This window comes from Poecilia reticulata, chromosome 22, assembly GCF_904066995.2.
Source record: "Poecilia reticulata chromosome 22, P_reticulata-male-v2, whole genome shotgun sequence".
Classification (NCBI taxonomy): Eukaryota; Metazoa; Chordata; class Actinopteri; order Cyprinodontiformes; family Poeciliidae; genus Poecilia; species Poecilia reticulata.
In genome coordinates, this window is record NC_088851.1 from 20,599,437 (window position 1) to 20,615,206 (window position 15,770).

At 38.2% G+C, this 15,770-nt stretch overlaps 1 protein-coding gene across 2 annotated transcripts in view; it reads right to left on the bottom strand.

Annotated features, from left to right (window-relative positions):
* Positions 1 to 1,139: 1,139 nt before the first annotated feature.
* adck1 (aarF domain containing kinase 1) overlaps positions 1,140 to 15,770 on the bottom strand; it is a 41,251-nt gene continuing 26,620 nt past the window's right edge. For both annotated transcript variants that reach the window (XM_008400151.2, XM_008400149.2), the window contains exons 6-11: positions 14,926 to 15,084; positions 13,651 to 13,767; positions 12,470 to 12,619; positions 10,425 to 10,622; positions 3,112 to 3,305; positions 1,140 to 2,675 (exon numbers count right to left, since the gene is read on the bottom strand). In XM_008400151.2, the coding sequence (XP_008398373.2) occupies positions 2,516 to 2,675; positions 3,112 to 3,305; positions 10,425 to 10,622; positions 12,470 to 12,619; positions 13,651 to 13,767; positions 14,926 to 15,084 (978 nt within the window). In that variant the 3' untranslated portion in view covers positions 1,140 to 2,515. The remainder of the gene's footprint in view (positions 2,676 to 3,111; positions 3,306 to 10,424; positions 10,623 to 12,469; positions 12,620 to 13,650; positions 13,768 to 14,925; positions 15,085 to 15,770) is intronic.

Sequence of the window (15,770 nt, forward strand, 5' to 3'; positions counted from 1 at the left end):
GCGGTGGATAAATGTACAACCTTAGATATTCGTCAGGACAACAGTACAGTCGGTGTTCTGGAGCTGCTGTGACTTTTCCAATAACTTTCCACTGTGACTGATGTCAGCAATATGAAGAAAAAAACAATTTTTTTGTGTGTCTCAGATACTCAAAGATTATATGAGGAATGGTTTGAAAAATGCCATAAATTCCTGCATCTTTTATCAGACATTCAAGGTGTACTCTTTGCATTCTGTCAGAAACTTGAAGTCACTATTCTGAACTGGAACGATCTGCGTCAGTGGGTGAGGGCATTACTCTCATGTGTCAAAGGGAATAAGGAATTGAGCTGAAAGATACTATCAATATACTATCTCCCAAACCTCACCTATGGCCATGAATGGGGTAGGAAATTATATGATTTTGCTACTTTGAAAACCAAATTGTGATAATAAATAGTCACGGTGGTAGCAAACAAACTAACTGAAACTGAAAGTATAACTGGGATTATTACTTTAACTAAACTCTTTTTTCCCCCACTGTACCTTGAAACGAGTACAAGCTGCATTTGCATCTCAAAGTATGATTCAGTGTTTGCCGTTTTCTAGTTGCTCTACCGAATACAAGAGTTGTGGTAAAATATCCATTTGGACGATTAGCAAAGTTACTTTAAAGTTGTACTTCTCTTTGTGAGGCTCTGAATGCATGTAGTGAGAGACTAACATTAAATAAAAATAAAGGTGTTTAGTTTGTGAATACATTTTATAGTTCATCTATAGTCATGATGTATAGATTATGACTGGAAAAGCGAGATCTGGCATACAGTGAGATGGAATGAGTTTCCTATGCGAGGCGGCCAGACTCCACTTTAAATATAAGGTCAGGATGTCTGCTACCTGGGGAATGGTTGGGACAGAGTCATTGCTGAGGTGGTTCATCAGATCAGGACAATTCGCAGGTTTCCAAAACCCCTCCTACTGCATAGAAACTGTTACAGACTCAAAACTGTCTTTATATCCGATCCAGCCTGAGAACACCTTGACCCAACTCTGAATTGATGGATGAATAGATCTGAGATGGCACTGCATCAAGACTACTGAGTGAAAAAGAACCAAACCAGGTTTTTATCCTCGAGAAGAAAGAAAGCAGAAATAAGTGGTCACTGTTGATTTATGCTTCATTTTAATTAATCTTCTCCCTAAAGTTGCAGGGTCAACCAATAAGGCTCAAACAACTGAACTTAGATCTGTCATCAGATGACAGAGATAAAATAAAAGAGAATAAAAAAGTTGCAACTAAATGAAATGAAATAAACTATCACATTTTAAAAGTTCATATGGCAAATGAAATTAAGAAACACCACAAAATTCTTGACCTTCAACTGTAGAGATTACTTTTATTTTACCTCTTTGAGATTAACTAGTGGTTTTCTCCCTCAAATGTGACGTGGAACAACAGGTTAGTTACTTCTTCTGAAAGCACCATAAAATAACATTAAAGGATGTGTATTATGGTTCTGATGGCAAATACGGAGTGAATTCAAATGGAAAAAGGAACATTTTTCACATGTTTTGGTTGTAGTTATGGCACATAAGCACTTCCTCACAAAACATTTGGTTTCTTCTTTTTGCCTTTGTGATGAGGTGATTCCAGTAAGTTTAATACAATTAACACAAACTTTGATACTAATGTTTTCCATATGTTTGAAAAACATTGAATTGGAGCTTTAAATGTTTTTTTTTTTGTTTGTTTGTTTTTTTTCCAGAAGTGAAAAGTAACCTTCACAAGGTCCAACAAAAAGTCAAAGAAACGTTCTGGAAATAAAAAGGCAACAATCTGTAGACGTTCACAGCTGTCCCAGTCATTCCCACGTTGACAGACTGAAAATCATCCGACGTGACGTTGATGTCGAGTCCGGGGAGAAATGTAAACTCTTGGTGCAAGGATGAACAAATAGGATGTGACCAAAAAACAGCAGTAAACATAATCTGTCGGTCTGTAGAAGTCAGGTGGAAAACTGAGATGTGACGGATTTTTTGAGGTATTCTGTTGAGTAGCAGGAATGGAGCACGCAAGCAGGGAACCACACAGATTCAAGATAAAACACCAAACATCAAGTCAGCAGCGGCTCATGTCCCACACCTCGGTGGAATTTGAAGATGGGACTGATGACTCTCTCTTTTTCCAACACTTTGATGGTGTTTCAGCTGCCTGTCCGCCATTCAGGTTAAGACAATTTTCTGTTTTCATTCGGTCAGTCGTAACCTGACGAGCAACGACTTACAACTACATTATTTTTGATAATGTGATACCTCATATGATAGTTTAAAATAATTAAAATTAAACTAGTTTTCACCTTATCACATGAGAATCGTACATTTTTTTTCCAATGTTGCGGTGTGATAAAAGTAAAAAGCACGGTTATGTTTCAGTACGAAAAGTTATGCATCAAACATGCTTCGTCGGACATATCGGCCAGAATGTTTCAGTGTCTCTACCCGAAGATGACAACGATGTCCCCATTTCAGATTTTCCTCAGTGCAGAAACACCAGCAAAGCAGAGAGCCAGCGGGTCATTATAGATCCTTTGACCCACAGCAGAAGTTCATACACTGAGAGTTTCCACAGACTCAAAGACTCAGCCAGCGTAATCTGCAGACGCAGTCTCCTGGACTGAGTCTTGCTCCTCTTGTGCCTGTTAGAGCAACAGAGGAAGAGGAGGTGAAGAGTCACATTTCAGGGTTTACTTACATCTAACTAAAGGAATCAGATGGGGAAGCAGCGAATGGAAAAAAAAAAAAAAAGGCAATCCTTACTGCTTGCACAGACTTACACACTCAGGTTCATATTAACAACTCCAGGATGGATGGACATAATGAGTCTTTCTACAGTGAAATTCCCAATGTGTAAAACAACTAGGACATTTCTCGATCTTTACATGAATATTTACCACTTAGAAGTAGCACAAACAACTCTGACTGGTCTGATTATCTGGTCTTGGTTTGCAACCAGAAGAACTAAGTACCATGCATTTACCACAGGTCTACCACAAGCTTCTTTGTTTGATAACTTTGTATGTCAAAGTTATCAAATTTTTTTCTGGTTCAAAACAACAGAATCAAGGAACTCACCTGGCAACAGCACGTACGCAACAGCGGGACATGTTGATGAAGGAGGACGACGAGGCTCTTGTTTGTAACGTGGTCTCGATGCCCCTCAGCAGGTCGTTGGTCTTCAGCAGTAACAGCATCTGTCGGGGCACTCGGTTCAGCAGGTCGCTGATCTGAGGCAGGTAGAGAGCGGCGTTGGTCCGAATTTCTACGTCCTGCAGAAAGACGAAGAACACGGATCACCTCTAGGTGAGCCTATTGGTAAAAACCAACAGCTGTGCACCGAAACGTGGACTGACCCCATATCTCCAAAACTGGAGATATGGGCTATTTTTTTTCACACTTTAGTTCTAAAAGTAGCATTTGTTGGTCCATTTATTAACAGACAATAAATGGACTGAACACTCCTTCATCTGAGTGTTCAGTGAGATGAAGGAAACAAGGTTTTCACACGACTGCAACTACAGACTTCCACAAAAATCCAACCTGGAGGATAAGGGCGTGGAAACAAGAACAAAAGAGCAGAGGACGTATAAAAGATGCAGGAAGAAAGAAAGCAACGTTTACCTCTATGGAAACCATTTGTTCTCTTTGATGTTGCTGCTTGAGCACCACTGTCTTCCTCTACTCCACTTCAAAGGTTCTGCCTGCTGCACATCAGCCGGCCTAAATTACACTATTAGTCATGGAGGAGAGTGGACTGCAGGCTTACAATCCTTTAGACACTCAGCAGTCTTTAGGCAGAGAGGAAAACCAGGACATGAGCAATCTGCACGAGGACGTGACGTTTCAACAAGAAGCTCAACTGCTGTGAAATTAGGAGCTGATTGAACAGACAATTCTAATTCTAAGCACAAAGAACTGAGTTTATTTGATGTGTTTTATTAACCTGTGTCTGCACACACTTAAACTGCAATGAGGAGACGCAGCTCAGTTATTTTCTACAGCTAATCGCTGAAGATGAAGAAAACATTTACACCAGTAAGTTTCTGTGTGAACATCCTGTTATTTAGGTGTAACTTGGCATAAAAGAAGCATAAAACAAAAATACGTTTTTCAGCCGTGTTCAATGTGTTTGAAAGAAACAAAACAAAAACTGATAGTTCTGACCTTTAGGTGTGCTTCAACACTTATTTTTTTCCTCTTTGTGAAGTATTTCCTGAATGTCTGACATGGTAATAAATAATGTCTTTTAGAGACGGAGTTGGTCTGTGAATTATAGTCACCAACTCTCAAATCTTCTCACTACAGTTTACAAATTTCAATACTGTAATTAATTTTTTTTTTTTTTTAAATGATTCAATTTGTTTTTCAAGTAGACTGAAAAACAACCATTTGAATGAATGAATGAATGAATGAATGAATGAATGAATGAATGAATGAGTTAGCAGAACAGAAGAAGAGCATTTGAACAGAACAACATTGGCAGGGAAGCTCTGGGTTTGCTGTGATCTGAAACACCAACGGTTTCTTGAATGGCGGAAACATCCACCAATGGCGTTTTCATGGTGTTGGAGGACATGGTTCCCATCTCCAGCAGCCATTGGGTGCAAGGCGGGGAACACCTCGGGCAGATCGCCAGTCCAACAGACACTAAAGACAAACTGTTTCCACTGAATCTTCCATGTTTTCTTTATTTTATTTATTTTTTTTAAAGATTTACAGATTATAAATTTTAAATATTTCTAGATTTCTAAACTAAACAAAATCAGGCAACTACATTTAGAAAATCTTTGATTTTGTCTCGTCTTATGAGAAATTGTTCACATCATGTACGCCGACGGAACAATCACAACAAGCGGAGTTGAGTAAATTCTCCTATCGATACCAATCCAAACAATAATTCTTGAGTGCGCACTACATTATGAAATCACTGGAATTACCAGGACTTTTTTAAAAATGAAAAACAGACAAAAAATAGCGTTATTTTCAGAACAGTTTCACACAGAATTCTTAATCCAAAACTTTTAAAAGAGACAAACTTCGTCAGATCAATTGCCACCTCCGCTTACTTTTATTCACTGTATTTTCCTTTCTTGCAGCAAATACACTTCAGGGTCCAGATCTGTGTAAGCATAAGTGTAACATCATGATTGTCAGAGCTGTCGGACTAGATAAAGAGAGATTTGAGACGCACAGAGGGAGACGGACAGCCAGTCAACAATATGACATGGATAAACCCTGCGTCTGTCTCTGATGCCCACAGGAAGTGCTGAGAAGTGACAACCTCCGTGCAGCAAACATGCACAGTTGTTCCATAATATCCTGCACACATATAACAGAGCATGAGCGGCTTGGCAGAGTAATGTTAAACAGGATGTGTTATCATCATGACATTAAGCATGTTTCCTCACAGAATTATGTCACTCGTTACCTTTAGAGTTAAAAAAAAAGGAAACTGCCTCTGTGAACACAGAACGCCTCGCTCATTTCCCCTAAAACTTGCCCAGTTTATTTGTCCAAACGACTTAAGTTAAATTCTACGCAACACAAGCGGTCAAACCAAAGTAAAAACCACATAACACGTTGCACCTGGCAGTGTCACTCTGCTTCACAGGAACAGGGCCATATTTAGATGGAAGGTTGGGTGTTTAAACAGGGTTTTAAAAAATATAAACCACCCAACAGAACAAGGTGAGTAAATACTGAAAAAAAATAAACTGTGATGTGTAACAATAACTAGAGACAACATCATGAGTGATTTATGCTCTGCGGTCGACTTGATCCAAATATCTGTGACACATAAATGAAAATAATCCGTTCTGTACAGAATCAGAGGCAAATCCGATAAGGTTTTAGGTTTCTTTTCGAGATGGTTTTCACATTTTAAGCTGGATTTGCTGCACAACATTTTTTATAGCTATAGAAAGGATGAACTGTTTCTAGAAAATACACTTGCATTCAGATCAGCTTGATTTATAATCAGGATTAGATAAAGAAATGGTAAGTGAATTATATATTAACTTCACACTGTTATAGTGTAGAAACAAATGGACAAATGTGTTCTCGTGTGGGTTTATCATTCCAACCTTTTGGTCTGGTTATCTAAACTCCCTTTTATTCTGGCTCAAAATATGCAAAATACATGCGTTGAGCTGAAGGACCATTATATACATACATACAAAAAAAAAGAAATCCTTAAATATTGTAAATAACTGGCATCTATATGAGATGCCAGTATTTCAGATGCCGTATCTTCACAGTCCTCTTGCTAGTGACTATTGATCTTTTTCAAACTATCTGGACTCTGTGGTTGCAGGTTTCTTTAAAGTATTCAGTTTTAACAATGAATCCCTCTCCGACTCGTTTTCCTTGAAGCACTGTGACCCATCCCCTTTACTGTCTCAACCGTCACCTCTTCATTTCCTCTACTTACATGACAATCTAAACCCAGAATTACCAAGCTGAAGACATCGACATTCAACACAAACCGGGGCCTCGCCCCCCCTCCAGCCGAAATAACAGGGTCTTCAGGAGTGCTCCGCTAAATCCTGCCTTGGGAATAACAATTAGTAGCAATTATCGGAGGCTGGGAGGCCGGCCTCACAGCTGCCAGCAGGACACAGAGAAGGTGACGGCGCTCTCATTTGCATCTGAATGCTTCAATAAGGACATATTGTATTGCGAGTGGCGCAATAATGGGCTGTGCAAAAGGCAAAGGAAATTCATTTGGGAAAGGGAGGGGATCAGGCTGGTGATTTTTCTTTTTCTACAGCATATTCAGAGTCAGAAGGCAGACAGTAGGATATAATACTCAAGACATGCGGGCAGAAATAGATGATCAGGACTGTGTTACTTGCTTTTATTAAAGCGTTCTTTTTTTAATAACTAGGAATGTAAAATGCAGCTAATGCAGTAAAAGGGGTGCTGTAAGACAAATGAATTCACATTCTGGTGTCTAGAATGATGTAATACACAACGATTCCATTTCTCATCGTCTCAGGTCACAATAAAGACTCACCAGATCCTCAACTAAAATAAAAAGTTCACAGCGCCTGCAAACAACTGGTTAATTTAAATAGAAGCTTTAGTTTATTTCCTTGATTAGGCCAAAAAAAAAAGCCTGTTATCATATCCAAGATGCATCACTAATCTCTTAAATCATTTCCAATAAATACACAAACAGAGGGCGCCTGTCCAACCCATCTTCCTGTTTTGTTGACTGGAAGAATGCTTATGAATATGTACTTTACTATGCTTTGTGAAGACACCTTGAATGTTGGAAGTTTGACTGAGTGCGACTAGACAGAGAGAGCAGAATGTATGTATATATGGAAGTCATGCAGATATTTGCTATGTCTTGATAACTTGAATGAAAACAAATCCAAAAGTCAGTTATTTATGTGAAGGAGTAAACCTGCTTATGCAAAATGTATTAGGATTTTTTATTTTTGTATTTTTTGATAAACTCAGAGGGGAAAAAAAATCTACATAAAAAAACAATTTGCAACTCGGAGAAAAAGCCTTTTTTTTCTGTCACAAATTGCAAAGCGGTTTATGGTGACTCAGCCTCGTCACAAACATCATAATCCTATCAGCACAATAACAATAAACTCCAGTCAGACTAATATTCACACACAGTTCAGCCTCTGCGCCACAAAACTCCACCATTTCTCAAGATGAAAAATACTTTAAATTAAGAGCCATGTCGCTTTAAATGTAATTTAAAAAAGCATATGCATGAATTAGTGCATGAATTGGAAAATAGAAAAATGTGACCAAAGTATTGACACTGAACTGCTCCACACGCCCAGAAAAAGCAGCACAATAAAAGACGCAGCAGAATATGCTTGGCTCGTTTCAACCGTTTTGTTTTGGCTGCGTTTGGTAGAGACACATTCATTAAGGAGGTAAAATATTCCTGCCTGTGAAAGAAAAGGCAGCAAAAAGCCACAGCTCTAAAAGCACTCAACACTCCCTGCGTGCACGTGATTGCATTAACACTAATGGAATGCATCATCGGCTGTTAGGAACAGAGCGTCAAAATGATCCATGAACAAGAGAGGTTTGGGAGAGAAAAAAAAAACAAAAAAAACGGTATAAATGGAAGAGGAAAGGACAGTAAAAATTGAAGGGAACCAAAAACGAGACAATGCAAGTGAGTGGATGTGAACAGGGCAACGACTTCACATTTAAAATCTAGAATAAATATGGTGTCAGAGTAACACCACAGAGTAAAAAGCAGCAGGTGAGCCGCATGTTACAGACTGGCAAGAGACAAAAGGGATGGAGATGCAGGCACAACAGATAATATGTGGAAAAACAAATAAAAGTTCCTGCACATCAAAAACAGTAAATCAACTGGTACAATGTGGATATTACAGAACTAAAATGGTTCAGAAAAATAAAAACAGAATTTAAGGTAAAAATAAATACTATTAGAAATCATTCTTCTACACATACTTTCCATTTACTTTATGATTTTTTTTTTCTTATCCTCGAGAACGTTTATTATTGAAAGCATGAAGGCCGACACTTGACAATTATATTTGTATTTTAGGTGTGTAAAAAGAAGCATAAATAGGATTTTAAACAATGATGTCCAGACTAAGAATCTGGCAAATACTAGCAAGACATAAAAAAATGACTTTTTTTAGATTTTGCTTTTGTGTTACAGATGCCTAAAAGTGGGATGGTGTGAGGTTCAAATCCCATCCCCTCCCAGTGACCATCTTGAAGTTTACATACTTTACAGGTATACAAAAAAATAACTGAGCATTACTTCAAAAAGGTAAAATCCCTTGTTTGCTCATGCAAAATTGTGATTCCTGTCCTAATGAACAAGTCTATGAAAAGTTTAAATAATTATTTTTGCTTTTATGCCTCACCCATGCTACATATCTGGTTAATAAGCACAAAGATTTCCTTTTTCCCCTCAGAGTTATTTATGTTATGGCCCCACCATGTGTGAGGGGGTGGCACACTGTAGCAGACCGTTGTGCCGCACTTCTGCCAGCTTCAACGCATTGCATAAGAGAGGTATAAATAACCTCTCTTGAGGACAGATGGTGTTGTAGAACACCTGAGGGTTTGATGAGACCTGGTCCAGAATGGAGTCTGAAACTCATCGTAAGAAAAAAAAAACAAAAAAAAAAACTTTGTGACAATTAAATCACTCTGAATCCACAAGCTTTCAGCACCAAATCCCCCTGTTAGATGGTTAAACCACCCCTAAATGACTGTGTGTGGAAATAAGCTGCCAACAGGGAGGAGCTGTGATTATGGAAGCTCAAACTGTACAACTGCAGGTAGCGGAGGATCAGAACAATGAGTGAAATGTATCCCAACCTTCCTGCTGGAGCTTTACGGGCTAAAATATTCATTTTTACACTCCTCTCTTCATCCATGTTGATGTTAAACTAGCTCAGTGTGCATATTCCTGTTGTTCTGGGCGATTTTCTTCTGCTCAGTCTTTTGAACAAATGTAATTTGGATCTCCAACTGTTTAAACCACTGTTTGTAATATATAGAAGATAATCCACCAGCTGTAGTCCATTATTATCCAGAAGTTAATAGACTGTGACCATTTCTAGTAAAAAAAAAAACAAAAAAAAAAACAACAACAACAAAAAAACTATAGGACCTTCAGAAGCACTTCAAAAATATTGAGGTGAATGTGGGTATGTATTTGAGACCAAGTATAATTTCAGCCCCATGTGGGTCAGAAAAATATAAATAAAATCCAATTAAAATAAGTGTAAGCTAATAAAAAAAAAAGTCACTTCAGATGTATAGCTTGTGCATTTTTCACCATGGAAAAACAATGTTCAAACAAATCACAAAACCTGCCAAACTAATATGACATTTATTCCTATGAATTTGAAATATATTACTTGTTATGTCAACCAGATTTGGCCACAATCTTCCTAATGATGCAGAAACCAAAGACGGCTTTTCCACGCCTCGCTTTTTACAGAAATTCCTGCCAGCTTTCTCAACTCACATTGGTGCTGTCTCGGTACTGTCTACTTTTTTGTTGGCTTCTGTGTGTGTGTGTGCACAACCATAAAAACAGCAAAATAATCCTATTAACAATAATCACTTTACTACTATTAAAACACATGCAAGCAAAGCTGCACCGTTTAAAAACAAGAACTTTGCAGGTGGAAAAAAGGAACATTTAAATATAAATATTCTATCTAAACCTCAAAATTGGTTTGGTTGATTTTTCTCCATTATCATTGAAAATGCTATGCCAATTTTTGTATCATACAAGGTATATTTGTATGATATTTAAACTTCCTTGGTGACCTGAAATTAATAAAAAACTAAGGGGGCAAATATTTTACTTGACACTACATGTATCTGTATGAGTGAACAGCAGGATGCCATACCTCTGCTTGTGTCACAGGAACAGAACTGATTCCAGCAGTGACGGCATTCCAGGAGCGAGCAGTAAGCACACAAGCAAAGAGGGGGTAGAGATCTCCAGCTCCCAGTCTGCGGCTGTAACGCTCCACTCCGGACAAATCGCCTTTAATGAGAGACATCCACAGTCGACAGTAGTCCATCCTGAAATCTGGCTGCAAAACCTGAAACAGGACGTTAGTACAAAGCTGTGTTAATGTTTTTGTTATTTATTTCTGTTTAACAAATCAAGGTCAACCTGAAATAAGAGATGCTTTCAGTCTTTAAGATGCAAGCACATGGCAGGTTATCCTTCTCATATGAAATCACAACAAGCTGTGGAGTCATGTCGCATTTCTTGACTCTCTGCCACAAGCATTCCTTCATCTGCAGCGTTGGTCTGGTCTGGTCTGTCCTGGTGCAGATCAGAAAGGTCAAACTCTGGATTTACTGGTACATCCATAGTCCTGCCTAACCAGTGGTCATGAAAAATGGATCAGGATTACACATATAGCACCTGTACACAAGTGTCTAAAATGAGTTAGCTTGGTTTGGTGGTTGGGATCTGCCTTAGGTATAAAGTGTAAAAGTCCATCACCCATTAGGAAAACAATGCAGGGAGACTTCTTCTTATTAGGAGTGTTTCTGAGATGGCTAATGCTACCCATGAAACTTCATCACTTCCCTTTGGATGTTTTTGAGTGAAATCCCACCAGAAGGAGATCATAGAAAAATGGGAGAACACAGTGGGACTTTTTGGAGTTATTGACAAAATGTGTTTTATGACACGTGTATGTCTACTGATCCACCAGAAGGAGCTAAAGAGGGATGTCTGGGTTTCCTTCCTGGACCTAGTAAGGCCCTCATTTAAAAATGAATTGTGGAAATTGATTTCCACAATTCATTTTGAATCTGTGACAGTACGATTCTTGAAAAGGAATTGATTGCTGACCAATCACATGGACAGTCAGACAAATGGATGTGTAAAGGTGTCACATAATTCAGGTAAATATTTTGTCGGGATCTTTACTTATAGACAATTATTGATACTGTCTGCTGATTGGGAAAAGCTTGAGGTTGATGTCTCACACTGAAAACCAGGTGAGATTTTTCTTATCTTTAATCTGTCTGGTGAAATCCAAGTAATTCCCAACCAGAAAAACCCTAACCCCTAACTGAAGAAAACAGGCCCTGTGTACAATTCTGGGCTGTTTCCTGTAATTTTCTGATTATTTATGCAACATGATAAAATAAATAATGTTTGTTTATGCAGAAAGATCCGGCTAAATTTTTAACAAATTCAAGTCTCTCAATCTATACCAGCAAAAAGACATACATCAAGCTTTATCCTACTGATTATGACAGTGAAAATGCCATGTTTCTTTTTTCTTCTGCGTGCGTGCATGTTTGCTTGTGTGTTTGTGTGAGAACACTGGATTAATATTCTATTCCAAAATGACATCTAAAATCACAAGTCATTAGGAATAAATTGGACCCATTATGGTCCAAGGCAAGCAAGTGCGTTCATGTGTGTGCGTGTCTGGTTTGTATAAGAGTGTGTGTGTGTGGCACATTTTGTTCCAGATGATGTAGTTGCATATGTATGATTAAAGTCTCCCATGAATATGGCAACAAGCAGCAAACAAAGTCATGTCAGAGCTCTGTACATCAGCCTGTGGGTGTTTGTAGGCGCAACTGTGTGTATGTGTGTGAGGGTGTGTGTGTGTGTGTGTGTGTGTGTGTCGACACGAGCGTGCGTGCGCCCCTGTGTGATTAGGCTGCAGTGCATTCAAACCCAGCACACGGCACTCTGCTAAGAACAACATCAAATGAGTTGTTTATCAAAAAGCTTTTATCCTGCTGTACTCTAATAAAAGTGTGTCTGTCTCTGAGAGTGTGCGTCATCCCTGTGTTTGCGTGTTTGCTGCTCCACCAATTTAGCCAAAGCCTCGGTCGGCAGCATGAAAAATGGGTTGCAATATTACAGCAAACGGCGTTTTGTTTGTGTGCAGGCAGCCTGCAGATTTCCTACCTGATACAGGCCGTGATCGAGCAGAACGATCTCCGTCTTTTGGCTCCGGGGACACTTGCGAACCAAAACATTCCCTGGGTGGGGATCGCAGTGGACGAAGCCGTGGACGAAGATCATTTCGCTGTACATTTTACCCAGGTTTTCTGAGATCTGATGGAAACATGAACGAGGAATGTGAAAAATTAAGAAGAAAAAAAACAACAACAAAAGATTGCCTCTATTTGATCAAATCGAACAGGAAACTTCAGTAGAAATTCCATTTGGTTCTTCATAAATCATATGACCTAATAATGCAATCCATCCAAGAAGCGTCAGTGAAGTATTCTCTTTATTACCCATTACGTATATGTTCTTTATAACCTCTGTTTAATGGATGGTACATGTTTTCTTTGGATTTTGGATTTTCCTACACAAAATGCTCCTGTCCTTCAACCATTAAGGTATTCATCAACAAGTTGTCAAACAGCATATTCAGTCATTCATTTATTTATCATATCAAATATCCATCCACTAGGAATTGATTCATCTATCCAGACATCCATTATGCATTCATCAGTCCAACAGTTCATATCAATGCATTGGTGGATGCATCCAAGTAATCAGGTATTTTTCCACTGAGGCATCTGCCAGTGTTAATTATTTATCATCCATCCATTCATTTATTTATCCACCCATCCTTCTTTCCATGTACACATTCTGTACACTTGCAGAAACCAGGTTCTCTCTGTAGTTGCACAGGGGTAAATGAACCTCAGATAAGGGTCTAAAGTACCCACATAAGATCAAGACAGAAAAAGTCACGAGTCTTCTCCAAATAAAAAAAAAAATAAAACAAATGAAAACTGCTTCAGCAAACACCATTGTTTCCTTCAAAATACTTTATAGGAAATAGTTGTGCCATTGTTACACAACTAGGAGAAAACTTTTAAAATCAAGCAGACTTGTAAACTTGACAAGTTAAATTTTTAATCGGTTAAGTCTATAAACCCTTTATTACCTATGAAGCCAAATTAGTCAGTAAGACTGCAACCGTAGTTTTTCTGGCCCAAAGCTGCTGCTTTTTTATTTTAAAAAAGAAAAAGAAAAAAATGACCAGTTCTGGGTTTTGCTTCAAGCACGTGTTTGATGGTGTCTAAAGTTACAAAATTCTGACTTTTAACCATTATCCACAGAATCAGGACCTCATTGACGTTGATGCAATGTTTCTTCATGTATTCTCTGTCGTTGACTTGTCCTCCTTCTAAAAACTCCATTGTCAGGATTCTCTTTGTGGACAAATCCCAATAAATCATGGGAACCTAAAAAAAAAAAAGCAAAACATGGGAAATGAGATGTGATGATACACTTCTTTGACACCAGAAAAGTCAGACATAGCTTTCAATAATGCATCGTTTCCAGCGATGTCCATGAAAAACTTTCCAGACGGTGGAAAACCATATTCTACATAAATGGAAATTGTTTGACTGATTATGGGTGTAATCACACCAGGAATGTCCTGTAATATTGAATTCACACCATGGTTTGCTCGAGTGTGTTCACACCTGCACAAAACGTCTGGACCAAAGGAGGAAACAAACTCCGGTATGTTTAAAGCAAACCAACAGTGATGTGTGTGAATACATCCTAAGAAGACAGTATAGGATTGACTTGCCTACAATTTAGAAAAATGTAGAAACTTTTCTAGATCATAAATGGGATGATGACAGCCTTGTTATTTTAGAAACCTTAAGACATGTTTGCAGGAGGAATCCTCCAAGAAACTCTTCATAGCTTAATATGATCCATATCAGAGCCCCTCAGTGCGAGCAGAAGGTCTGGGAACATTACAATGTATAAAACCTCTCTCACTGAACAAACTGTTCTGGAATTTGATGCAACTTGAAAAAAAACTTGCTCAATAATTACAGATTCCTTTCAACAGTTATTCCAGTCTTATTTATAGACAGACGCACACAATTACGTTTCATTCTTCAAGGGTAATGTCTTTATCAAAGGCCAAGTCATACAATTGAAACCTGCAGAATAAGAATCACTAACTGGCCAAAAATAGACGTTTTAATATTTTGAATAATAACAACAAAAAATAAAAACACAAAAACCCAGCAGAGCATGAAGAACTTAATTCACATTCAGAAAGCTAATAAAAATTCTCAAACAAACATATTAAAAGAAAAAGGACACCAGGAAATTAAACGATAATGACATGAAGTCCAACTCTATCTAGTAATGAAAATATGATTCTTCAAATGCAGCTTTGCTTGAAGGTAGAGGAGCTGACGGGCAACACAAAGAAAGATCTCTGACACAAAGGAAGACTCTGACCTCTATTAACGACAGAAAGGAGCAACTTTAATTAGAGACAGACAGCAGTGGAATAAAAGAAGTGTGCTCCAGGTTTACTCAATTTCAGACTGTGAAACAAGCTATGGAGGTAAATAATATTAAAATGTGTGTACCTTGAGAAAAGGGAAGTGCGACAGCATTTTGGCCACCTTCTCAGCATTGTGACCCTCGTTTAGGAAGTCCAGCTCCAGTGGCATGTTCTTCTTGGCTTCCTCCACCAACCACATGAAGGTAAAGTCTGGAAAGAGCCAGTTCACTGCCTTTACCAGCACCTTCAAAGTAAAACAAAGACACAGAAACCTTTTACAGCAAAAATTTGGTTTTAGAAATGTTGACCATCTATGTAGACGACACAAAGTTTTACTTTAGTATACAGCCAAATCTTCGATTGCACTCTGAAAGTAAAGTCAAATCTATTCTAAGAGGAAGCTTGTCATAATCCCTGGGTTTTTATTAGTTGTATCCTGGAAAGCATCAGCACCACACAAAGCAAAGGGAGCATATCTGCTTCTTTCAAGCTGCATTGTTTAACAAAACACCAGCTTTGGTAGTTGTAGTTGTGTTTTTTTGTATCTTAGAATATAAACACTGAACTATTCTAATTTTCCTAAAAGGAGCTTTGAAAACATTACATTTTCAGTTAAATATTTTCACACAGGTTAGTTGATTTTACTATTATTTTTCAGAATAATACTGTGACATGGTTCCCGAGTGGCTGGGTTAGAATGTCGTGTCTTCAAGCGAAATTAAAATTACCCTTGTTGTATAACTTAAGGGTAAAAACTGAAGTATTTCAAACTGGGACATCACAAAAAAAGTCTGAGGATAATCAACCAGCAGGAAGAAACACACCTAGTATTGCTCTGTACATTTGCTCCAGTCTGAAGTTGGTGTGCTCACACAATACATAGTTTGGTCTTGTCCAGGTTCCCCATCTTCTTCCAACAGTCCATAAACT